This window comes from Numida meleagris, chromosome 8, assembly GCF_002078875.1.
Source record: "Numida meleagris isolate 19003 breed g44 Domestic line chromosome 8, NumMel1.0, whole genome shotgun sequence".
NCBI lineage: Eukaryota > Metazoa > Chordata > Aves > Galliformes > Numididae > Numida > Numida meleagris.
In genome coordinates this window covers 17,220,325-17,247,579 of record NC_034416.1, presented here as the reverse complement: position 1 = coordinate 17,247,579, position 27,255 = coordinate 17,220,325, and the positions used below count along the sequence as shown (strand labels likewise).

At 43.4% G+C, this 27,255-nt stretch overlaps 1 protein-coding gene across 14 annotated transcripts in view; it reads right to left on the bottom strand.

Annotated features, from left to right (window-relative positions):
• The window catches only part of IL1RAPL2 (interleukin 1 receptor accessory protein like 2), a 408,604-nt gene that overhangs the window by 68,376 nt on the left and 312,973 nt on the right, over positions 1–27,255 (bottom strand). For 13 of the 14 annotated variants that reach the window (XM_021406506.1, XM_021406508.1, XM_021406511.1 and 10 more), the window contains 2 exons: positions 25,704–25,778; positions 12,207–12,293 (listed from right to left, as the gene is read on the bottom strand). In XM_021406506.1, the coding sequence (XP_021262181.1) occupies positions 12,207–12,293; positions 25,704–25,778 (162 nt within the window). The remainder of the gene's footprint in view (positions 1–12,206; positions 12,294–25,703; positions 25,779–27,255) is intronic. The other variant, XM_021406518.1, reaches the window with a different exon arrangement.

Here is a 27,255-nt window from a genome sequence, read left to right as displayed (position 1 = left end):
CAATTCAGGGCTGTTTGCCCTTCACCCAGCTTTCAATTCTCTCTCCCTTAAGGAAGACAAGCTCATCTCCTCATTGAGAAAATCTTTGCAAGGCCAGTTGGAACCCTCTGCACACCTTCTTAGTGCTACAGCAACATCCCAGAGGCTCCTGGGATCCAGCAAATGTGCATGGGCAAGGAAAGCAGCATCCTCAAGTTTGTCTTAATCTGGGAGCATCAAGTCTTTGTAAGAAATACCTTGACTGAGCTTCAGACAACAGATCCATCAGTGAGATAAACCACAGCTGCTTTTGTCCTCTTCACAGGGCAGGTGCTAGGATGACGTGTTCTCCCTCCTTGCATAGACAGAGTGAAGGTAAGTGTTCAAAGCAGTTCTCTCCAACAGGTCTCCTCTGGGTGGCCAGTTGGAACAGAGAGGTTGGATCCAACTGCATTTGTCCATGTAGGCAAGCCCCAAATAACGACAGAAAATATGAAAGCTGCGAGAGTCTGGATGGTTACGTGCATTGTGATGTCTTACAGCTTGGTCACACTGGGCAGATTTTCAATGCCAAATGAAATGTTCCTGAAATTCACGTTGACTTTCATCTCCAAACTAGCAAGCTTTAGTTTGCAAAGCAATACATAAACAGAACATTTTCTTTTGCTTTGCTTCCAGATACATTTGAATTGCTTCGATTTCAATCGATCATTTGCTTGCGTAGGGCACACTCCCACAATGGAAAATTTGAGTTCGAAGGTGACATTTTACCCACATTAAATGAAGACTAACAAACAGTGTCTATCAGTGGAAAGCATCCAATAATCTTAAAAAGACAATGATACAAGTGCAGCTAACACTACAGAAAGTCTACAATTACTGTTCAGCACCATTTAGAGAGGGTGAACACCCAAAGAGCACAAGGCAAATGCGATTTTACACCAACTGTCCATAGCGCATTTGCAGATCTGAGAAAAAAAAAAAACAACACAAAAACCACAGAGCAGGAAGGAAACCTAGTGAAGTGACTGTCATTTCTATTAACAACATTTGAACCTGCACCCTAGAATTGGGTTTTAGTGCACAAAGAGAAACAGGACTGTGGCGAATATGTCTCGTTTTGTAGTGTTACCTGACAGCACGAGCTATATTCCATTTGCAGTTTTCAGATAAGGGAAGATTTAAGCGATAAAACACTGCATTCATGTGACCACCAGCTGAATTAGTGTTCTGTGAATAGAAGCTGGGCCTCTAGATCAGGCAGCCTCCATATTTCTGACCAGTGTCTTTGAAACTTTCAAGGTCTGAAGATACTCTCTAGCTATAGCGCTGTCAGTGATGTTGCAATGTGTGGAAATAGTGTGCCTCTGTGGCGTGCGACTTCAGAACTATGACAGCTTTTCAAGTTCAGTCTGGATTCAGCACACCGATGTTTCCTGTAACAGCCCTGGTACTATCCGCAAGAGAAGCAGAAGAGGAACTGCTACAGCTCTGTATGAAAACAGAAATACTCATTGCACTGGACCCTGAGTTAGATCAACTCTCTGAAAAATCCACCTAGAGGTTTGATTTATCCACAGGATTCCGTCCTCAGGATGCTTTCAACATTAACCATACGTCCCTATGCTTTTTTCACTGAGAATAAGCTCACATACTTACTGGTTGGTTAAATATCGGCTCGTCCATAAGCAGCGATTAGATTTGTAAATCCAACTTGGAGCATCTAAATCACGAGGTTAAATGATTTGAAAAACAAGCAGACTGTTAGTGCTGTAAACCATTTAGCTGACTGGCACATCGTGAGAGCATTCTGCATAACTAATTCTTTGAAAGCAGTTGTTCCTACAAGCAGCTACCACTTGGCACAACGTTAAACCCTTCTGCTTTGCCCCGGGCTGTTAGCTGACTAAACGATCATTAATTCTTTGGAAATAACAAATACCTCAGAGATTACCACTTTAATGTTGAAGGAAAATCTATTTTAGTACAAGGAATGCAGAGAAATACAATGCCAGCGTTCTGCAGTGTATTAATATTTCTAATTACCTCTAACACACATTTTAATGTGGTAGACAAGGCCACAGTTCTAAAGATCAGGAATATCTATTTGTGTTTCTGTGGTGAGAGCATGTTCTTAACCCATGTCATCAGTTCTCACCATGTGCCACAGACCCAACATCCACAGCTCATCCCACTCACCCTTAAAAGGTCCCACACTGCCCACAGAGCCAGGGGAGCTCCATAGGTGCTCTGCAGTGCAGCGTGCACTATTTAAGGAGAAGCACTTCCTCTTGGCCACACACATCTAGGAGAGATTTCAGAGTTTTGGGTAGCCAGACCTCAGCTTTTGGGATGCACAACTAGATCAGCCAGCAAGCTTTGCTCAGGGCAGAGGCAGAGCAGAATGCAGGCAGACTGCCTTTCTAAAAGCCAGCCCCCCATTCCAAGGAGGGTCAGGATACAGCTCCTCTCAATTTGAATGCAGCTCTCGAGTACTCAAAGCATCAAAATCCCTTCCTGGTTTAAATTAAATAGAAACCTCCAGCCTTCTCAACGAATTGTCCTGATGACTCCCATAAATTTCACAGGAAACTAAATACTTAAAGATACTCCATGTCAAATCTGCAAGCATTTTGCACCTTGTTAAAAAGAGATCGAAGAGACGCACCAGTAGTTTGCCTTTGTCTTTTCTCATTACAGCCAAAACTTCTTGTTACTTGTCACAGCAGCTCACTGGAACATCGGTGCCGCCAGGAGCTAACGCTTTCTACAGCTGATTCCTTGAAAGTCATTCAGCGTTTGTCAGCCTTCTTCGCTCCTTTGGGCTAATAAAGTATGGCAGCTGAGACACAGCCATAATTATCCCATGAGTTGGCCGCCCTTCTAAATTCCTATCATCTTTCTGCATCTTTTCCAAGTGCTCTTTGTCAAACGTTGCAGATGGTTCAAAGACACTTTGAGAAAGATATCCTCACTTTCCCCATGGAACTGCAGTGTCTGTGGCATTGCTGGAGCAGGGCAGGGGCAGGGCCCATGGCCTGGCGGGACTCAGCTCTGCCAGCCCACCCTTGGCAGCACGGGTGCAGCAGGAGTGTTACGGCCCAGTTCTGATAACACGCTATCAATATAGGTCCAGAGGTTTCCTTATGGTCCTATGGGCATCAAAACCGCATCCAAGTGAAGGAAGGCACCAACCCTGAGCTGCAAGTGTCCTACAGCTGACAAACGGGAGCTCCTTTCTTCAGTCTGACACCACTGATGCCACTCTGACCTTACAGCATATTTAGCACAAAGAAGAAAATCAGAGCCACGAAACAGTTGCTCCCACCCCCAAAACAACTCGTCAGAGTTTGCAAAGGGCTATCAGAAATTCAGCACTTGCATGGAACCTGCAGCAATTTGCTATGGAAGTGTAACAACTATTTTTACCAACGTCATAAACTATTCAAAACAATATAGATTACCACCAAATCCCTTTACAGCTCCACTCTCTAAAGTGCCAAATCTCCAAGGAGACACACACACCGTATTATCTACCGCTTTCATGCAAAACACTGGAAAATAGATGCCAGGGAGGAGAACAGGAACTCTGTAATTAACAACCACTGTGAAGGAAATGGTAGAAGAAAATAAATGAGGGGTGGTTGGTGGGAGAAGTCGAAGTTGCCAGCCTGATTTGAAATGAAAGATGAGCCTTTTATCTGCAGGATGAAATTCTGACTCACGATGCGCTAACCTGAGGGTTGTGGCTAGCCCCACTGATGCCAGAGGGAATGCCTTGCCTTCACCAAGTGGCCTAACTTGCAAAGTAGAGAGATGCCTGTGAGAAATGCATGACAGCAGAGCATGCAAGGCACCTAGCAGCAAAAGGAGAGGAGTTAGCAGGCCCTTTTGCACAGCCATGCATGCTGCAATCATCTGCTCTCTGAACCTACCTGCATTTTCTGGTGTGTACGTGGCCTTTGTAAACCTAACACCAGGAGATTCTGCTGGAGTAACAGAGCCCGAATCTACCTTATTACATGGCAAAGTAAGGAACCTTAAAAAAAAAAGATGCAAATTAGGGTACTGCCAAATAACTAAAGCCCAACACTCGCCCTAATAAATTTATTACCAAAACCACTAAACAGGAGCAAAATTCCACATGTGTTCAACACTTCCTCCCCGTTATTGTCCAGAAAAGTAACTTAGGTTAGAAATGGAGTTTATCCTAAATTATGATGGTATGGGATATCTCTCTTTCATCTGTCAGAGTGTAATACACATGACAACTGATATTGTGTCCATTTGTAAAGGGTTTAGAAAAGAGTTAGTGGCTAAGATTATACCGAGGGATTCTAACTTCTGCCTTTATGGAGCATAACAGGGTTAGGCACCATGGCATCTCAGCCACTCACAGCTATGACAGCCTTACAATGTATGGGATGACATCAAATTGGAAAATTTTCAGACAGAATCAAAGTGGGACAACGGAAACAAAAGCAAAATATCAGCAAACACCTGCAGAAAAGCTGCCTAACAGAATTCTAAACCGCATGAAACAGATGTGATGAGATTTGCTTTTAAAAGTATTTGCAGCAAAGGCTTCTATATTTAAGAACAAAAGAAGTCTTCTAGGCAGCAAGCAGCCTATAATAACCATTCTTAGGCATGGAGAAGAGTATCTGTGACAAGCACTACTATACACCAGCCCAGAAAAAGAGCGCATATTTATTTTCCAACTATTAGCTTGATTAGGGGTACCTGCCGCAGCCCCTCCCAGACTGCCCTTCCCTGGGGAGGCCTGAATAAATGCAATTTGAAGGGTGTGGGATGAGTGGCATGGTCTGGCAGGCAGGTAAGCATGGGTCAGCAGCACGGCTGTATGGGGAAAGTGCTCCCCAACCCTGCTGCCTTGCCTACAGGCGATGGGAAAGCAGGCAGCAGGGTGTGGGAGCTGATTTTGGAGTGTTCCCTGGGGTGGGTGGTGGATGGATGGATGGATGGATGGATGGATGGATGGATGGATGGATGGATGGATGGATACCACCCTTTGGTTTTAAATGAAACTCTGCCCTTCTGGTGAAAAATCTGGGCTCGGAGTCACTGCCACTGAAGGTCCAAAACGAGCAGAGCACTCTTGGTCTTTTCCTCTGCTCCTTCTTGAATGCATTCCTCTGGACTATCAGCTGCTCTGCTCGTCTCTCTCCATCATAGAATGACCCAGAAAGCAAGAGCCCACCAAAGGAGCACCCTGTTCCCCAGCCCTTCTCAAGTCCCACAACTCAAATTAGAATGGGAAGCAGCCCCCCCTTCCCCACATCATCGCCTTTGTAAGGAAACGTAAGAACCCCTTTCCATAAAAGCTCCTGGGGCAGCAGCCCATTGTCAGCTTTCTTACTGCACAATGGAAACGGGGCAAATCATCTCCAGCATTTTTCATCTCCTTGAACATTATTATCATTTGAGAATTACCACGTATTCCTACTGCACGATCCCTGCCTGCTATCTGACCCATAGCTAAGTAAAAGACTGGCTCTTTCCACTTCTAAAGATCATGCAAGCTGGCTGGGGAGCTGCACGAAGGGGAACTTTCTGATTACTTCTGAGTAAGGATTATACAGATGAGACTGTAAATAATATCAGAGCTATTGAAATGACCTGACAGGACAGAAAGATTTATTTCACAGTTTATCTGAACACTTTTGTGAGCGAGATGATGGAACGAAGCTTGAGCGTTCCATTTAATCTCTCCCTCCCTTTTTTATTGAGTCAGGAGATGTTTAAAGGAATTTATGTAGCTGTTTGAAAGTCAGAATTTTTTAATAAGTGACACAGAAAAAGAGATTACAGTGAGGAGGAGATGCAGGTAATACAATACTGTACCTCAGAATGAAATGGCTTTGCAGTGACTTTCCCTATGAGGGCAGAGGGACAGAAGATGTTATTTTTTGTGATTTATCCGTTCCGTTTCCTTAACCACCAACTGCATTTGACTAGAGAAGATAAGGCAAGAAAAAAGGACAGGTTGGCTTTCTCGTTGCAGAAATACATCATGTGGGTGCAGAACTTCCCAGGAGGACAGATACATACAGGAATATATGTATGTGAGGAGTGATCAGGCCGAGCATCGTGACTTACTGTCTGCCCAAAGGCAGAGTTCAGCTATCCTTAGGAAAATGTGGACAGTGAAGGAAATTGTTTCTTCCATTTGTAGCAGCGCTATCCTCAGCTCCTCTGGAGCCAAGTATTTCACCTTTAACACCAAATTCTCAGCTGAAATGAAAAGATGAGGAGAGCAGCTGAGAGAGCTGCACAGACCCTTCCTTACTAGAGATGTTTTCAGGGTTATGGGCAGCCCCACTTAGTACCATGCTTCTCACTCTGAATCTAGATGTTTTCTCCAGTGTAAGAGATGCTTTCGAAGCAGATAACAATTGCAAAGTACCCTCCTCCCTCACTTCAGATCTACTGTTGATATCCTAATTAAAGATTCATCTCAGATTAAAACAAGTGGAGAATAATTTGGATTTATATCTCATGTAACTGTAGTTTTAAACCCTTACTTGCAAGCAAAATATAATATTTATGCATAAATCTGTTTCCAAGCTTCTCCATGAAGCAGAAGCAGCAATAATTCATCTCTAAAGGACAGCTGAAATATGCACTGCTTTGAATTGTTTTAATATGGCGCACGAGGGATTGGTGAAGAGAATTAAGTGCCTTATGTTGCCTGATTGTATGTATCCGATGGATAACAATAAAATAGAAAACAAAATCATTTAGAACCCTTTTAGGACCATATGCTCAACTTCACAGGCAATAATCAACAATAACTATAATACTGTATGATTCACGGCAAAGAACCAGAGAGATAATCTCTGCTCATTACGAAGAGAGCTGCAGAACCCAGCGCACAAACTCTCGCTGCCCTGTTCGTGGCACAGCTCTGGGCAGCCCTGAAGACAAACACATACTGCCCATAGACATGGAACAGAAAAAGCATCAGGATGTGCTGAGATTTTCAAAGTAATTCTGGCAGGTTTCAGGGAGTGGCCAGCATGGGTGCCAGGGTTTGAACGCGGCTCTCGGACATTAATCAAACTGTATTTAACACAGATGTCTGAGTAAACAGCCAGGCAAAGTGAAGTATCCCATTTAGCTCTCTCTTTTTTGTCAGGACAGCTTTCTGGAGGCTGGATGGTACAGAAAGACATTTTTAAATTCTTAAACAAACAAAACCAAACATAAGTACCCTCTCTCCCCCGCCAACATCTTCTCATTTTGTCTTTCTTCTCACTGAAGGATGATGACTGTTTCTCTCTTCCTACCATTCTGCCATTCTTCCCCCAAATGGCTTTTTCCTTCCTTCCCTCCAGCTCCTGCCCTGGTTCATGTTTTATCTCCTACAATCTCTCACTTTCTTTCTCTCCTGCTGTTACCTCACCCTCATTTCACTGCCTTTCACAGGCCATTCATCTCAGAATAACGAAAGTATACCACAGAGACCTTGCACACAAACTTTCTTAGAGTCCACGGAAAAGGATAGATTCCCCCACCCCACTCATCACTGCTGCCATTTTTAAAACATCAACATGATTTTTGGGACATTTAAAATTTTAACACGTAGCATTGGTAATTCTTCATGCAAACCAGAGCTTATTTCTTGCCCATGGAAATGCTGCCAAGTATCACAGTCACACAAAGTGAGGTGCTAAAAGAAGGAAACAGAACCATAGTTATGGAGATCCCTGAAGAACAAAGGCATGGCTCACTGGCCTTTGTCTTTATGGTTGCAGCTACAGCTTACGTTTAAATGAAATCCATTTCAAGATTATTAAACATTAGATTGTACATAATTACAAAGCTTTAATTCCTCATCACTCGTTCCTCCTTTCTTGGGCAGGGAGATTTCCATTAGATCATATAATGCACAGACATGACAGCAACGGATGGAGGATGTTCTGTGTCTATATAACAGTGTAATTGTTCTAATTTATAATCCTATAAACAACAACCTGGTCGTAATCAATCTTCTGTCTGAATAGCTACTGACGACACATTACAGGCAAAGGGATAAGTTGTTTGAATCAGGCAATAGCTCTGCTAAAGTTTGCATCGTTCTATCCAATGGAAGGGAATGGTGGGAGTTGGCAGAAGCCACTAAAATCAAGTCATTAACAACTCTGGCCAAAGTACCAGGTCCAGATTCAACAGTTTCCCAGGGAGTTTGCCATACCTTGGAAATGTTTGGCCCTTTATTTCCGAGAAATGGGTAAAAAGCATATCACTTTCAGAGACCCAGAAAATGCAATGTTGCTATACATTTAAGAAAGCCACAGCCTCAAATCAGACAATTAGAAGTCAAGAAATTACATGAGGAAAAAGCAGGTAAAAAATCTCTGAGCATCTGTTTTATCAGCGAATCTCAGCAACAAAGGTGCAAACAACAGTAAAAACATCAGATAACATGAACGCATCCATTCCTGGTACAGCTATTTACAAACTGATCTTTCAGGTACTACAGACCAGACCTGAGATTTGCCTCATTCCACACACCTCTATTTCCTTGGGAATAGCTCCAACAAATTTTTAGACTCCTTTCTTCATAAAAAAAACAGAACGAAGGAAAAAAGCTGGTTATTCTGGCCACTAGAAGCAGCGAACTTTCACAGTCTATTTTCCTCTCCTATGTTAAAATGATTCAAAATAGAATTTGCTAGCAGAAAATCAGACCTAACTGCCTTACAAAAACAACTTCAGGAATGAGATCTCTCTTTGCAGGCGTTTAGGCATATGTAACTAGAGCTGAGCTCTTTATTTATAGAGAAATAAAAACTGAAATAGAGTTGGCACATAAAAAGCAAGCATAATCTGGTATTTGTTTTGGGTAAACTTGGACCATCGAAGGGGGTTATTAAAACTATATGTTACCTCAGAACCTTCACATACAAGCACAGACAATCAATGCTAAGAACAAGAAACTGCCTTGGAATAGAAAATACGATTGTATTAGCGTAACTACATGGCCAGGAGCGCACTGGCATAACTGTTCAATTAAAAATTAAAAAAATACTTATTAGTTCAAACCTTTCCACACAGGTGCGTCTCTCAGATTTCCATTCACCACAAGACAGTTTGCATCAAACAAAGCTGGAAGGTGTAGGAGGCGTTTCAGAGCGTGAGTCCTGTGGTGCACAAGCCCCATTTTGCTCCAGGTTGGGACAATTACGCAGCCTCCATGGCCTACATCTCTAGCAGACTTTGGTTCGGTCAGCAGATACAAACAAGACATTTTAGGCCGAATTAGGTTATTTTCTCTCATGCACTGTTCTTCTGTAGAGCTTATGTGTAAATAATGGGGCATTCCAGCACAAAGAACAATTTTAGAGCAGAAATTTCACTTCCTGTATTGAATCCCAGCAGTCAAAGGGTCTGAACTCTTGCAGATGCTGTTGACTTTGGAAAGGCCATGGATGGATTCTCAGACATTTCAAAAGTGAAGTCAGTGATATAACCTCAGGCTCAAGAGCTTAACGCTGGACATCCAGCTTCCTTGCAGACAGCAAAGGCGGAAGTGCCCACTGAGCCCCACTTTGTGCTCCCCTTACATCAGCCAAGGGGTGAGCTCAGAATGCAGCGTATCTTGGATCTGGGAAAGCCCAGTCCTTGGGTAAGACTCAGTGCTGATGGAGAGCCACAGGGGGATGGATTGCTGCACTTCCGCTTTACTTTCCTTGGTGAAAGTTTGGGCTGTAAGTCTAGCATACACTCATCAAGCATCAACACACAGAAATCAGATCTTGTTACACACTTCAGCTTAATAGATACAAGAGCTTTCCATGGGTACATCCCTACTATTCCACTATTGGCCTCTGACGCTTTTCATAAAGTATTCTCTAACTTTTCCCATCTCTTACACACAGTTTTTCTCTTCTTCAAACTCATCTGCCACAACACTTTTGTCAACACTGAACGTGTCGTCTTTAAGGCTCTTTTAAGTCATTTTTGTTCTGCCACAGTCAAGACAAACAGAACCTTTCAACAAAACTGATACCAGAAAGAGTATCTCAATGTAGTGAAACATCCCATTGCCATTAATGTTTTGGGATGACTACAGATTTGGAAGAGCAGAGACAAGAGCAGCCACTCTAGTTTCTCTTTACAGAGTTGACAGAATAAAGCGGGGTAAATACAAAATAGCATTGGATGCTGCTGTGGAGCTGAAATCTTCCTGTGGCCAGGCCAAAAGGAGACAGGAGCAACAGCTACCAAAACAGAGCTGGCGAACATTGACACCATTCAGAAGTTGCAGCACAATAAGATCAGACAATGGAGACTTGCCATAAATTGAGCTCTCTGGGCAAGGGGAGCAAAGTGTGAAAGGGCTGTGGCTATGTTCAGAAGGCTGTTGCACCAGTCTGGGCCCTATACACATCACACGGAAACAAGACTGCCAAATCGTACGTCTTCCGTGTCTGCTTAAACTCAGCTAGCATTTACTGCTCCGGTCTATTCCTCTTCGCCTGTCAGGATGAGGCTAACACATAAATCCCCTGCTAAGGATGTTGTACTCTGGGAGGTGTTTTACTGCTGACAAAGTGTGATTTCCAACTCACTGTGATGGGAATGAAATTCAACACACTGGAACAGATCCCCCAGCCCACAACTAATAGAGGAAGGCTTTGCAACGTGTTCTCCTTCCTGCTGTAAAGTCAAAGTCTGGTCTGCAGTGACACGTGCCCCTCCTCCGTCCTGCCTATTCACAGCTACACTACTGACCAAACACATGCACCTGTCAGAAACTCCTTCCAGGTTCTCAGAAGCAGAAAACCAACTTCTGACAGTCTGCTCCTCTTCCCTTCATCAGCTCTTAAATAGGTTATAAACAAGGATTTTAACATTCCCATCGTGCAAATCACTCCCACCAGATTTCTGTTCTATCGACTAGCTTGAATTCATATCCATTCATTAGCATTCCCTCTCTTGTTGCTTATTACCCAGGTTTCTTGCAGAGGTGTAAAAAGACTTCTTCTTTTTTTTATGCTTACGTCCTTTGGTGATCTGATTGATTTTTTTCTTCACATCTTGATTTTTGCTAAATAAGTGCCTGTATGTTCCCTTTCCACCCTCCTTTTCGGTTGCTATTTGAATGCCTGCTAGACTCCTTAATTCACTCATCTTGCACTGGAGCTTACAAAGCCTCCAGACACAAGAAGCCCCAGAATCTCAAATTTCTACAGAGCTCAGCCCCACTGCATGAAGAAGCCCTCTGGAATCCAAAGGATTCTATTCACTAAAATTCACTAAAAATCTCTAGAAATGGCACAAGGGATATGAAGTCCCTCTGCCCATACAAAGGAAGAGGTGAAACTCACAAACAAGATCTGGAATCACAGGACAGGCTGTGGGTTCAAACAGCCTCTCCCCACAGAAGCCTGCCTAGGCCAGGTAATACCAGAAGACATGGAGCCAAGAGAAAAAAAAAAAATTCAGACCCAGACTAGGGAATACACAGAGACCCCACTGCTCCCTGGGATCAGGTCCGTACTTGTTTGTTTGTTTCTTCCTTGATGCTCTCACTTAAAATACAACTGGACAACAAAAAAATGCATGAGGCTTTATGCATCATACCTAACGCTTTTGTTTCCCAAGGTAAAATGTACTAAGATCAGCTGAAACGCAGAACAAGAATGAACAAACCTCAAGAAAAAAAAAAAAGGAAAGAAAAATCACCAAGAGTTTGATGGTACAATTGAGTTTTCTCTTTGTGATCATCTGAGAGAAGCATTCGTTCACATTCTGAATGGGAAAAAGCAACTGAAACAGGTGGTGTATTACTAGATCCATTAAACAAGAGATTTATGCATTGCATATCCATCTTGAGGCAATTAGGCTGATCTTTTTTCCCTCTTTTATGGCTTCATTGAAAACTTCTGGCAATAAAGCAATTAAAAAGTAACTATCCAAGCATTTATCTATGGTATCAAAGACAACCGGCCTTTCTTTCATCAGAAGAAGCTGCTTCACTTTCCATCCTTAGAACGTACAAATTTAGAAGCAACATTCACTGTTAAGACAGTGACATAATGCTGCCATTGTCCGACGTCTGAATGGTGAATTACAGGGTATAGATTTGAGAGATCATTGTTTGCCTTCTTTTTTGGAAAATGATTCTTTAAATTTGACTTCAATCTCACGAGGCCAGGGAACTGCAAGCAGAGAAATGAAGCTGCCATACAACTCACCTTGGAGTAACCTCCCTGCTGCCCGTGCTGCAAGGGCACCTGCGGCTTTGTGCTTTAAGATACCATCCTCACAAGTGAACACATGGTCTGCAAGGAGAAATGAATTTCAAAGCCTGGCTTGATGTAACATGTGGATCTAGTCAGGCAGGAAAACAAAGAAGGATGGCGCCAACAAAAAAGACGTAGGTGCCACAAAGCTGCCTCCTAACAGGTGGAGTCTGGCCTGTGATGATGGCCCACAGGCCCCACAGCCTCCTCTTCCCCATGAAGAAAGGACAAAAATTTGTGCTAAAGCAGAAGAATGGTAGTCTTCATAGTCTTCACTCTCCCCTAAGAAATCTCAGTCTGTGCATTCTCTCCTAAACTTAGCCACGGAACAAAATGATTTTCACCTCTTCTGACAGTAATTTAGATGATCCAGACACTGGGCACCTGCTGACAGAGCTGACTACAGAGACTGAGACAGTTAATTCAGTTCTAAGTACCTGCTACGGCTGCAAGACTGCACCTGAGCACAGCCCCAAAGCAACCCTTTGGGAGTCATGGGATGATACAATTATTTCCTCGTTCTCTGTAGCACCAACTCAATCTACTTTATGAAAGAGAAAAGGAGACCCTGGTGCACCTGATGAATGCAACTACAGCTCAGTGCCTTCTCAGAAAGTGGCGAGCAAAGAAAGAAAAAAGCCACGTTCAAAGAAGACTGAAACAAAGAGAAGCTTGCTTGGGTGAGCTCCACCTGCCCCTAGGAGCTGCCCTTCCCCTGCCCTCTTGCATCATGAAAGAGAAATGCTTTGTAAAGCAGGAGCTCCAAAAATCAGGCCAGAAGCAGTCTGAGATCAACAGTTCAATTATCACAGCGATCGTAGGGTAATTGGTTGCAGGCCTTTTGTTCATTGCAGTTAAAAGCTTCATAGTGTCAGGAGTGTCCATTGGGCTCCAGCAACAAATGCGAACGTCCAAACCAACAAACTCAACCAGCTACACACACCAGTCAGCTCAGTCTGAGCACAAGCACATCCTTCTCTTTTAGGCCACTAAGCATTTTCTTCTGTTTGCTTTCCCTGCCTCTTATGGATGCTTGTAACTATATTGTTGGAAACCACAAGCATCATCCTCTGAAAGGTGCTAAGCTCAAACCCAAGTCCTGAAGCCAAGCTTTAAGAAACCAGAAGCTACACCTGGCACTGCGTGCAGTCTGGCTGTCCCACCACTCGAGTCACTCTTGCAATTTACAGAGCTCCAGTTTATGACTTCTGAGACCCAATAACTTTATGTATCCTAAAAGGCAGTGCACAGAGCCACAGAATGTTCTGTAGGATTAACCACACCACTGAAAGCAGCAATTACAAACCAACTCAGCGTTCAGTTCAGAGGTAGAGTTGCACAGGTTACCAACAGAGTTCTTGGTCTTGTTCCACTCTACGTTAGATATATTTAGTAAGTTCTGGAAGCACTGCAGCAGGCTGTGAGTGATGGATGAAACGAAAAATCTCTGCTCAGTACTCACAGAGTAGCCAGCTCCCTTCCGTGCTTTGTCACTTGCTTTCCAGGTACTTAACATGCAGCTTTGGTGAGAGACACTCAGAAAATCTCAGTGCACTCAGACGTCTCAAAAATAAAACCAGAACACTGCAATTTTGACCCAGGGTTTCATTTGTTTTTATTCAATTTTAATTTTATTTTTGCCTACCTCAATCCAGTGACCTCCCTTGTCAGGGTGCGTTATGGACTCAAAACAAACATCTACCACTGCCGATTGCTCAGATGAGGCTCTCTCACTGAGCAGACAGAGTTTGGACTGCATGAATACTTCTTTTTACAAATGGAATGTAAGAAGAAATAAACTGTGTATAATCCTGTTTTTCAGTCATGGGCCACATATTGTTTTCTCAGCTCTTAATGGAGATCAACTTCTGTAGAACATAAATCAAACCACAGGCAGCTTGGATTGGCTTCCACTGACCTGACTTATAACCCATGGCATTTGTCGGGCAGAATTATCATGGAGGATGAAAGATTTGGGTATTGTGTCTTGTTAAAAAGCAGCACAGCTCGGTGTACAAAAATCTGCTGCAAGGCTTAGGTGACAGTTTCACTTTCTCTAGGTTAGAGATGTGTTCCTTGCTGGCTATACTGTGCCATTTCGAGTCACTGGATTCAGAAGATGGTCAGCTGTTTTACTGCTCCTGAAAGGTTAAAACTGCGTAAATCTCACTGTGATTGCACTGACTTGTGAGCCCCTCAATCCTTCCTGCTTGTTTGTACCATCAATTCATCATTATTTGTGAAAACTGCATGGCAGGCAATACATTACTTATTACTGGTGTGGGCAGATGTCAAAAGAAGCTGTTCACTTATGTCTAAGTACGATGGTCTCTAGTAACACCATTAGGAATGTTTAGTAAGAAAAGCAATAACACAAATAACTGAATTCACCCCAGTAGCGGAGCATGGGAAGAAAACAAAAAGATTAGTTCCATCAACACTAAAAACCACAACAAACTGTTTTCTACAAAGGAAAAGGCAGAATTTGACTTAGAGATTAAACAGTTTCGTTTACTCCTTGACTAGCACCAGCAGGATGGATCAGCTGCCTGGGCTCCTTCCAGCTGGCAAGCAGTTTGGGACTGCCCGCTGTCAGGAGGACGTTGCAGTTAAGAAGAAAGCTCCTCTAAAGCACATCGTCAGCATCCCACCCATTCAAAAGGTTTGGGCACCTTTCTGGTTTGCTGATCTTGAGGCAACATTAAAGCCACATTCTCTGTGGGAATGCCCTTGGTGCTACACTGATCCATCATTATTTCTCACTGAGTCTATGCTGTATTTTAGTAACACCCAGCTTAAAATACGTATTTATTTGTATGTATGCATCCAAAGCTCCAAGTGCTCTATCTGCCTGGGAGGGTGCAGACTTTCTACCAGTTCCCTCAAGGAGGATATTAAAGGTAGAGAGGACAACTCCCATCTCCGGATAAAAATGAGTCAGACCAGTTATTCAACAGAGGCTTTCACTGATGAAGAAAGATACTATATTCAGGTATCAACTGGCCAGCAACAGATGCTATTTGTGGGCATAAGCAAACATGAGCAAATTGGCTGTTCATTAAAACAGGTGTTTGTGGGGACTCACGTGTCTGACACTGCAGATGTGGCATTCTGCTGAGAGATCATGTCAGAGAACGCTGGTTTCCTTCCCACTTACACTTCTGCTTCAACTGAGTTGATGCAGGAACTAAATTAGATTTAAGAGAGTCAAAACCAGCTTTGAAAACTGATGGCGATGAGCTTGATGATCCTTGGGGTTCCTTCCAACCCAAGCCATTCTATGATTCTATCCCAAATCAACTACTCTAAAAATCTTCACGTTGGAAGCTTCCATCTCTGCTTCGCATCCTCCTTCCCTCCCCCCCCAAAAAAATCCTGTTTAAATTGATGCACTTTTGAGATGTTTAAGCAGGATCACAGTATCTCCACTTGCAAATACTAGTTGTCACAGAAATTCCCCAAACTTTTCTCAGTCGTGAAATTTTGGTAAGTTTCATGAATGTGGTCTTAGAAACTAGATGAGTAAACTCTAAGGGGGATTTCACTGCTGGACAGATGGAGCAGGCATTAGAGGAAATGAGTATGATAAATACCTGCATGTACAAGTTAGTTATAGACAAACCTTACACTGAACAGAAGAGAAAACCAGAATGTCTCTGGGTGCACAGTGTGGTACACTGCATACTGAAAGCACCTCAGTGCACAGCTGGCACAGCATGTTGGGTAGATGAGTGAGAATGAAGGACCTGCCAGAAAATTAGCACAGAAAAGAAGATGCTTGCAAATACCCAGGGAGGACCTATTGGTCTCTCTTCCAAAAAAGCTACTCTAAGATAACCTAAGACGATCATGTCTGTTGTTACACACAGCACATTGTAATTTGTCTGTGGATTTCCTACTTATTTTCCAGACAAAACTATGGCCTGTAAGCCCCAAATGCATGCTGAACTTGCCCATGTTCAAGATCACAAGTTTGCTTGAGAGTCCTTTCTGATCAGAGGTGTTTTGTAAAAATCATGTCCCCGAGCACCACATCCAAACGGTTTTTAAACACATTCAGGGAGGGTGACTCAACTACCTCCCTGGGGAGCCTGTTCCAGTGCTTAACAACCCTTTCTGTAAAGAAGTTTTCCCTGATATCCAAGTGTGAATAACAAGCCGGTATCTACACACTGCTTGTTGGCTCAGACGGTATTTAGAAAAGCTAAACTGCACTCCTAGAGAGAAGTGCTTCATCACCAATGCTTGGTAAAGCAGATTTCTTATTGCATACAGGGCAGCCTCTGGAACCTGACAGGAAAGCCAGACGAACTCATATCAAACTGAGCCATAAATAGCCACTGCACTTACCAATGAAGCCCTCTGCTTCCCCTAGCTCTTTATCCATTCACTTTACCGGGGCAAGTGCTCAAACGCTCCAGCACAGCAGCATTCTGCATGGAGTGTTCATTAGCATCAATGATTTGAATGATAGGCTGCAGAATATGATCTGTAAATTTGATTTTGAATTCGTCAGTGCCGATCAGGAAATTATTAAAAAGAGTTAATGGTAATACAATCAGGAAACAGAAAGCTTCATTTGCAGAGCCTGCCCAATCAAAGCAGGTTTACTTTTCAATTCTACATATTCAGGACTTAGCAAATAAAACCTATTCAAAAGAGTCCATCAAGTCCAGATGTATTTATGGAATGCGCCTGGATGACTGAGGAGGGAAGATCCGTGTAACACCGAGAAGCATCTAGCACCGCTTGCACACTTAGGAACTGAGTTTCTGGCAGTGCCATGTGCAGATCATTTAGATTTAAGACTCTGCTAGATGTAAAATTAGATTTACTTATCTCTTTTAATTAATGCCACGTACAAGTCTGTCAGTAAAGGTTGTATTTCAGCAATATAAAGCATTGCTCAATGACTTACATGATTATTCCCATGCTCCTCTGGGCTGGAGGAATACACACCTGACTAAGCTCCAAAGAAATCTCACAGGGTGTTTTCCTGACTAATCATATTAATTTGTTCATGGGACCAGAGCCAAGCATGTTAAAATTAATAAGCCGCCCACAGTAGAAGCATTTAACAAAAGCATGCTCCGTAGTAGAAAGGTACACTATTTCACTGTGAAACTGGGTTGCCAAACTACAAACGTGCCACAGAAAGCACCGTGCCTCAACCACCTTTCCACAGATCACTGCTTTCTATAGTTTTACTTTCAATCTGATTATGAGTACTGAGAATTCATTTACCGTGTCCTCAGTGGGTTGTAAAAGTATCTTCTCATTTCTAGAGAAACTTGGTGTTGACTCTTTCTCATTTGGACTTTGTTGGACGGAAACGTCTCATGTTTGAAGGGCAAATTGACCTGGCTTTAACAGTCAGGCTTCATTTCCTAAAACAAGCTATTTGTTTCTGTAGGACAGAAACAAAGGGATGAAGTTAAAAGCAGAATCTATATAATGGACTAAATGAAGCAAAGATTTGGTGAGCGGAATTTCTCCTCGTTTCTTTTGCAGGACTATGACAGCTTTGATTTCCATGACCTCCAAGATCATGATGTCACAATTCTGAAATTTGAAGAAAGAAAGATTACGCCATCACTTTTCGTTTTCTGTGCCGTTGCCTTTGGAACAGATTACGAAGTACAATTTTCTGTTATTCTTCAGTGAAGAAAGAGAAGTTATGAGAACGGTTAGTCGAGATTTTAATCTCCACTGCGCGCTGAACAGCGGCATTGTGATGCATGACCCTGACCTTTCGCAGCCCTCTGTATTGCCACTGTTTGCCCATCCTGCTCCATCCCCACATTTTAGTGAGGCCATAAACAAGAGATGCGGAATGGCATGCCCAGAACATCGCAGAATGCTGAAAAGGTCAAAATAGTACTGCTGAATGTTTCTACCCTGTAATTTACAGAATGTATGAGGCATTCACAGCCTAATAACTCGTTCATATGACAAACACTGTAGAGGGAATGTAAAATGGCAGAACATGAATCCCTTCCAGTGACAGTGTTTCTAACAAGCATGGAAAATGGTGCAAACTTTGCCCTGTGGTTCTCTCCTCTGGAACATTAATACCGCCTGACACTCAATGCACAGCAGCATATGTCTGCGGACTGCACAGTCGAATGTCTCAGTGTTAGCAATCGTGCTCAGAAACAGAAAGGGAACAACCCCAGGGAAAAAGCCCTGGTCAAAGCCAGGCCAGTTCCCCACGGCAGCAGGCACAGCCCCGAGCTGCCGGAGCTCAGGGAGCGTTTGGACACCGCTCTCAGCCATAGGGGCTGGGTTTGGGTGGTGCAGTGTGGAGCCAGGTTGGTGATCCTCATGGGTTCCTTCCAGCTTGGGATAATCTGTAGCCTTCTCCATCTGTACTCCTTCTTGCTCTTAACAAAGCACTTCTCTGTTACCTCCTGATTTTATTGTCGCAGCATCCCTGGAAAATAGATGAGGACTATCCTCACTTCTAAAGAGGACAGACTCCAGAGCAAAGTCAGGAAAACTCTGGCAGAGCAAATAATCGCTGCTCTCACTGACAGCTCTAACTCTCCGTTCTGCAGTGAGAACTTCTATTCTACTTTCTGTTCCCCAAACCGAGCTTCATTTCTGCAGAGCTGACCTGGTGCCTGCTTTTCAGACCCAAGCCAAATGCAACACATCCAGAAACCGGTGCTCTGTTAGCGACGCTCAGCGGAACAGCATGCCTGTGCTGGTTTAAGTGATGGCTGTAATTGTTAACGACAGTGTAGACCCAGTGAAGTACTAAAGACGAACATCCCAACACCCAGACAAACCTGCCCCCACCTGCAGAGAAGCTTTTAGTGGTGCGAGAAGGTCCAAGTCATTCCTCAAGCTGACCTTGCACGAATGCTGCTGAAGATGTGCAAACCAGTACATACTGGGGTGTTTCTTCTTTACTACATTCTTTCAACAAAAGAAACACAACAGATTTACCTAAAGTACCATGACTGTGATGGTAGCCACAATCAATTTGTCAGTATTTTCCATACGGGTGGTGTCATTTTGTTCTCAGAGCACATACAAGACAGGTGTAGTGACCACTGAAATCAACATGAGAAACAAATCGTTCATAGAAGCGCAAAAGAAGAATTCTGAAAGTGCCAAATCTTGCTTTCCGACATATTTGTGCCCATCCCATAGACCTCGTGGATGTGAAAAGTATGGACCAGCAGCCAGAATTTGGCACTCTCTCTCCAATCCATCTAAGGCAAAAGGAAGAAACGTGAAATAGCACGCTGCTCTCTGCTTCACAGGTAGAAATCTGGATTAACCGCACAGGAGGTAAAACAACAGAGGATTTATGCCAGCTGAACAACAGAACCCAGCCCCAAGTCTCTGAAGTACAGCATTTTCCCATTATCCCTGAGAGAAGCAGGGATATTAACAACGTACCAAATTAGCATCAAAGCATTAGCTGTAATACACTTACGGTATTTAGGGAACTACTTCTAAACCTAAATGTCAGACAATTTGTCTCTAATATTCCCTGCAGATCAGTACAAAATGACTGTAATAGATGCAAATCCTGCATCCCTTCACGTGGGCACGCATGGCTGGAATAGCTGCGGAGCTGCATCCCCTGTGCTGCAGATGTGGGCAGCTCTTCAAGAATAAACACCTGGTTTTTCTTCATTCCCTAGTGAAAATCGCTCCTTCGTGTAGTTCTGTGCAGGAACACAAAGCTTTTGGCATTACGGTCTGCACCACTGAAAGGGAGGGATTTTTGCAGCACAGTCTGGGTCATTTACACAGCACATCCATAACCACCCAAGGGAAAGGAACAGTGCATGGGGTTTGCCCTCCTGTGGGAAGAAAGGGGTTGTCCCGGCTTAGCTGGGGGAAAAGGGGAGTGCTGCAGACAGCAGAAAGGTCCTGGTTTGCTCCTGCAGACAGCAGGGGTGCACAGGGGATGCGAGGACACGGCTGTGATATGAGGACACAGTGTGGGGACAACCGGAGATGGAGGGGATTGATATTTGGCTGGGGTGGAGGAGATAGCACCCACGTGCCTCCTCTGCCCTCAGCCTCACCCCTCCGTGGCCACCCAGTGCACACAGATCCGTGTCCCCAGTCCGGGGTCCTGGGTCATCCCACCCAGACAGAGTGAGGTGGGAGGACACGGGCTGGGGCACAACTTCATAGATTCATCCAAGTTGGAAGGGACCCTTAATGGTCATCCAGCTCCCTGGCACTGAACAGGGGCTTGCCCATCCCACACTCGGCACCAAACAAGGAAAGAGCAACTGAGTCTCTATGGACACCTTTCAGTGTCCTCTTTGCAGGGCACCTTATGTACATGATGTAACCACCTGGACAGGAAACACAGCCCAGTACACCACTTGCAGCATCACTACTGCTAGTAATATTTACAGACTATACTACAGCAGTAATATCTGTAGGCTGTTCTGACAGGAAAAGGAGTCATATCTTGAGAGGCTGACTCAAATAGTTAAAGCAGAATTGCTGATTGCTACTTTATTTCCCAACAGAAGAAATATCACCTATACGTTTGCTGTATCTCATATCAAGGCTCTGGTTTCACATGTTTATTATTTTTTATTGATTGTTGTATCTCAAGAAATCAAAGGCAAGAAGTCAGTTATCTTAATTAGACGTTTTTAAGCTTGGAACACATGAAGAGGGAGCAATCTACATCAAACACCTCAAGGCTTTCTCACAGAACAGGTGAAACGAATGAGGAAAAAATATTATTTCTCCCTGTTGTTCCCATCTAAGCTAAAGCACATTCCATTTGAAGGTCAGACAAATGCCTTTTCCATTCCCAGGAAAATCCTTCCAAGTCTGATATGGTTATGAGCTCTCAGGAGGAAGAGCCAGCTGCAGCAGCTCCGTGTGCTTGGGCAGCAGCCTGGCAGCCTGGCATGCTCCTGTGCCCACCCTCGCTGCACTGGGCCAAGAACACCTTGCAGCTGCATACCTGGGCTGCCCCAGCGTTTCAGACAGTGGCAAGAGCTCCAGGTCTCACGAGAAGAGCAAACAAACAAAAAGGACCTTCCACTACTGTTTTTTTTTTTTTAAATACTATTTTTATTCTACTCCATACCTGTCAGCAAATACAGAAACTCTGCATGTTCCCTCATGCTAGGATCACACCAGCTCTATTGATCTCCTTAATAACTAGTCCCGAGGAATTGCACTGTTAAATCTTTTAGAAACAAAATCTTTCTGAACAGGTCAGCTATTAGGAAAAATGAGAATCCTCATAAAATGCATGTCTGCTTCTGTCAGCATCTTTAGACACAGAAAGTACCATGAAGTCGGTGAGGTAAATCCCTTGATGGTTTCTTTGTTCAGAAAATGAATTAACATAGATGTTTGTTGCTTTGTTTTCTGCTGCTATGTTTCTTAAGCCAGTTCCCAATTTAAAAGTAAATGATACAACCATACTTAATACAGACATGAACATTCACTGCAGTCTCACCTAGATCTCACTAAATATTCGTAAGGAAAAGACCAACTTAACATTGCAATCACTGTGTAACATTATAGAATTAACACAAGAGAAAGCCTTAGCTTGTAGCTAGTAACCATGCAATCAAAATGCAAAGGGTTGGTCATCTTTCCTTCCACATACACGAACTGCTAAGAGGGAACAAAGTTAGCCAGGAAAGAGTTTAAAATTTAAATTAAGAAATTAGCAGAGTGTATTTACTGTACCACAGCCTAAGACTTCTGATATAGAAAAGACCAAAATCCCAGCCATAGCAGGGCTTCTCTAGCCTCCCTGATTTGGTATGAACAATCCATGTAGGCAGTTAGCTTTGAATAAATACATAAATAAATCCTAGAACAACTGCTATGAATCACGCTGTCATAAACAGTGTACAAGTTCAGACCTTTACAAGGGAGACAGACACATTCTGAAAGCAGAAAAGTAAGGACTTATGGCACAAAACTTATTAAATGCTATCTCCAGAGCCTTCTGCTGAAGTCACTCTATCTCCTGGGCAGAAAACTTCTGTGATTAGACAATCAAATTAGATTTTGATCTGTGGAAGTAACTCAGGGAGACAGAATCATTATTAAGGCTGGAAGAGACAGCTCTGATCATCTAGTCCAGCCGCCCACCTACCACCAGTACTGCCTTCTGAACCACATCCTTAGCTACCACGTCCCCACGGTGCTTGAACACCTCCAGGGACAGTGACTCCACCACTTCCTGGGCAGCCCGTTCCAGTGCCTAATCACTCTTTTGGAGAAGAAATTTTTCCTAATATTCAGCTTGAACCTCTGCTGGCACAACTTGAGGCCATTCCCTCTCATCCTATTGCTGTGACATGGGAGAAGAGGCCATTCCTTGCCTTGCCACAACCTCATTTCAGGGAGCTGTAGAGAGGGAATATCCTTTTCAGGAAGCAGATTGTATCATTAGATTAACCTCGTATTTGCAAAAACATTCATTCAAGATGTCAGATTCGACTGCTGTATTATCACGCAATAAAGTACTATTGCTACGCTACCACCCCAGTGCCAAGAGCTATAAAACAAACAATGTGGTGGTATCATTTTATTCCCCCTCCTTGTATGAAAAGAAAGAAAGAAATGAACAATAAACAAATAAACAGTTGTTATTTTCTAGGTTTGCCCAGAGTTGAAGAGATTATCTGACCTGCTAGAGCATCCAAGACTGTGAAATTGTTTTGGACTATTTCTCAAGTCCTCTGGGATTCTCTTTCGTGCTCATCATCTCTCCTCTCTCCCTGTTTCTCCAACACAAGCAAATACAGAAAACAAGAAAGAAGCAAATGCTAACTTCTGCTTCTCTATAACCTTGACAGGGTTTTGATCTTTGTCAAATTCCAAAGGAAAAAGGAATAAGCAAGAAGTACATGCATGCTCTTTAAGAAGAACAAGGCAGGCTCTGGGCCATGTTTGAAGCCTGAAGAAATTCTTTTATCCACTGTGGATAAGAATTGCGCATAACTACTTTCATTTGAATCTTCTTACAAAATGTGAAAGCCAAAAGGTGAGTTCTGAAGCCTGCAATCAGGTCAAATAAGCTGCTGAATAGTCAGGCTGCTGCCCCGAGTTCTAGGAAGATTTTGCACTGCGTTGCGCTCATCGTTTAGAATAATGGTAGTAAATAACTATAAATCTCCTCTGCTCCTAAGACAAAGACAGCCATTTCTTTAGAGATTAGTTTTCCAATAGAAATCTAAAATAATCTCTGCAGAACAAGCAGATGGATTAAACTCCATTTCTGTTGTAGTTTAGAGGTGCATTCATACTTGCAAGACAACGTGTGGAGCAAGGACACCGGGTGACTCGACCCCGAGGGCTAAAGTTCCTCTGAAACACACGTCCTTTCAAACAAACTCTGTTTTCACACCTGATACAGCCCAGAAGGACGTCACTTGTTCAAAACCCCAAGGAGCTTAGCAAGTTTTCAAAAGAGCATTCCAGCAGATGACCTTACAGAGAACTCCATCCTGTTACTTCACTGCAGCCAAACGATTCCCTTCCTACAAAGCCCGGTGCTGGGAGCGGGGCAGCAGCACACTGCAGAGGTCAGCGTGGCTCCAGGCCCGCTCCACAAGCTGAAGTGCTCCCTGAGAACCTTCCAGCTCCATCTATCTGCCATTTAAAATCAGGAGAGATATACGGTGAATTTCACTGTGTATCGCAGAGATAATTTCAGGTTCTTCCATAAACATTAAACTTTTACAGCATAATATGGTTTACTGGCAATAACCAAATCCATTATCGTATCAGAATAAAAGCACCATATGTAAATCCCCCAATCTTAGAGGACAACTAATGGAATACATTTCAGCACATAAAGATGCGAGATTTATATTTCCCTCTGGAGATATTACCAAGTCCTATTTCGGAGCCATATCTCCAAGGAGAGAAAGGGTTTTGTTTGTTTCCATCTTCCTTATTTATTTATTTTAATCAAACCCTTTTTAATCAGTCAGAACAAAATGTGTTCACGTAGGAAGAAAGAAGAAACTCGGTACAAAATCAGCAGAGTCCTGATGGAACAGGAGAACTTGGAGCGGGAAATGAAGATGGAAGGAAAGTGCAGGAAGCACAGGCGTGCACTCGGAGTGCCGTTATCGCACAGCTGCGTGCAGGGACAGCGTGCTCCCAGAGGAAATCATCAGAAAGCTGGCTTTAAAGAAGCCGCACCTGGGGACCGTATTCAGCCTCTGGGGCTGATCCAAACCTTGATGACTGCTTTGCTGTTAGTTTTGGTGGGCTTCTGACTGTGGCCTCAGACCCATGTCGTACTTCCTCCTCTCAGGGTCACCTTGTGCTCAGCTTCACACGAGTCCCAAAAAAGGGCACCAGAGCGTGCAGCCCTCAGCAGGAGCTGGCTGCGGCCTGGATCCACCGCTGCCTTCCCTCTGCAAGTCCTGCCCGCCTCCCAGGCCCATTCAGGTACGTGAGAGCAAGTTTAGGAAAGGGCACAAATTATTCGCAATCCTGCCACAGTTCAACCATCACATTCAGGAATTCAAGCCTTCTTTTTAAATATTCCAGTGTTTTGCTGAAAATGTTAGGCACCTCGTTTAAAAAAACTGATGTCAGAAAACCAGACCAAAGGCTTTGCCTCACTTACCAACCACCTGACACGTTCCATTCTGACCCTGCTTGCCTTTAAACACCATTCCGCCATTGAATCCAACCAACTTTTGGTATAACAGAGGAAGAGAATTAAGCTTGAGAGGAAGGAAAACACTTCTTGTTCAGCACACAGTGAATAATCCACGTCTACAAAACTTCTCTTGTAGCTTAAACTCACGGCACCGCAGTCCTCAACAGCAACTCCACTTACACTGCTTAAAATTAGAAATCTGTTTTCAAGGCACTGAAAAAGAACCTCTGAAGCTTCAAAGCCAAGCAACTCAGCAACAAGATGCCACGCAGTTCCCCAAAGTTCGCAGAACTTTCTAACAGTCTTTCAACACGAGAGAGAATACAGGCTGCCAGCTGAGGGTCAGGGATATGCAATCACACAAGAAAATACAACAGGAGTGAGAAAAGCATACAAGCATCTTTGTCAAAAGTCCTTTCTTCAGGACAACCTGAAAATGCACTGTTTTCCATTAACTTTCAAAGGAATCAGCATTTCTTTTATGAGACTATTTGTCTCAGGGTGAACATCAGCTGATCAATACCGCCCCAATGCAGACATACGTTAGTCTATCAATCATACATTAAAGAGAGCAGCAGAACTTTACATTTAATACCCCGTGTAACCAATTAGTACTGCCATCCCCTGATGTTACACAAGTTCATTCCCTTAAATTGCAATGGCAGTGAATTCTACAGTTACAAATGAGAAGCTGCAAATTGATTTGCATGTAATAACAGTACCGCTAAACCTTTCTTAGCACTTTCAATTTTCCCCATCTGCTACCAGAGTGGAAGTGTAGGATCTATTATTCCCAGAAGGGGACTTACCCAGCTGGACATCTATAACAGTTGGCTGGTTCTCCATGGGGAACAATGGCTTTGGAGGCTTGTCTGTGAGTAAAGCTAGAAAACAAAATGAGAAAATGTAATGGAAAAATTGAGACAAATAACTGGATAAGAAAACCTCTGTCATGTAAGCAATCAAATGTTTGTAGGCTTGGTGGTATGTAAACATTTATTACACAGCATTGCTGCTTTGGCTGCTAGGCTGCCAATAGAGTACTGAGCTCCTGGTGGCTGCAGTGGCTGCTGATTCAGTGGAAACGAATGATTTCAAGTCACATCCTTAAACAAAACACAAAAAGAAGCTCCATTTATAATTCTTAATCTACATATAATGTCTAGATCAAATATTTTGCAAAGTTAATGCCCTTAACTCATTTGAAACGCCCATGTAATCATTTCAGTGTCACCAGTCCCAACGCATCTTCAAGTTTTCCCAAAGTGGTACTCAGATTCTTAACGAAAACTTGCACAGAATGCTGTGCATTGAGTCCCAACAGCTTCACACCTCACCTATACTCCCACCCAAATAGGATGAGGCATCAGGATGTTCTTTTCAAAGCTTAAGTGTCTTAGTTTCAGCTGGGACGGAGTTGTTTTTCTTCATAGTGCCTGGCAAGATGCTGCGTTTTGGTTTTCAGAGAAACACAATGTTGAGATGCACCAATGCTTCCAGATTTCTTCTGCAGACCAGTGTTTCTAGTTGTTGTTCAGCAGTGCTGCACGGAACCAGGGACAGTTCAGTTTCTCTGCTTCTCGCACTGTCTGTGCAGTGAGGGGGATGAGGGAGCACAAGGAGCTGGGAGGGGACAGGGCCAGGACAGATGGCCTAAACTGGACCAAGGGATATTCCACACCATATGACATCCTGCATAAAGAGAGCCTGAAATACAGGAGAGTTTGGGGAGGGCAGCCAGGGGACTGGTTGGGCACTGGTCAGCAGGTGGTGAGCAATTGCTTGCACATAACTTGTTTTATATATATACATATATATATAATCATCGTAACTATTATCCTTTATTCCTCTTCTTTTTCTCTACCTTAGTAAACAGTTTTTATCTCAACCCACGAGCTCCACTTGTGTTTGTTTTTTTTTCCAGCTCTCTCCCCGATCCCACTGGGAATGGAGGGGAGTGAGTGAACGACTGCGTGGTGCTGAGCCACCTGCTGGGTTAACCACAACAATAAGAAGGGACCTCATTGCCTTCTATTCTCCACTGTGAGATCTGGAAACAATACCCAGGCTGCTCCTACCAGGTGACTGCCTGAGGACAGAGGGTAACAAGCAGCACTACCGAGCAGCACAGCACTGAGCACCGCCTTCATGACCCAGTTTAAGAGCTCAGTGCCAGACCGTGCAAGGAAGTTTTACAAGTCTGGGCTGCCTTTAAATAACAGATTGAGTATTCCTGGAGATAAGAAGTTTTGTTATTTTTTTAAATCAAACACAACATCTTGCATCACAGAAATTAAACTCTTCAAGTTTACTATAAAACTTTTTCTGTTAAAATTCATCACTATAAATTATTTGATCTGA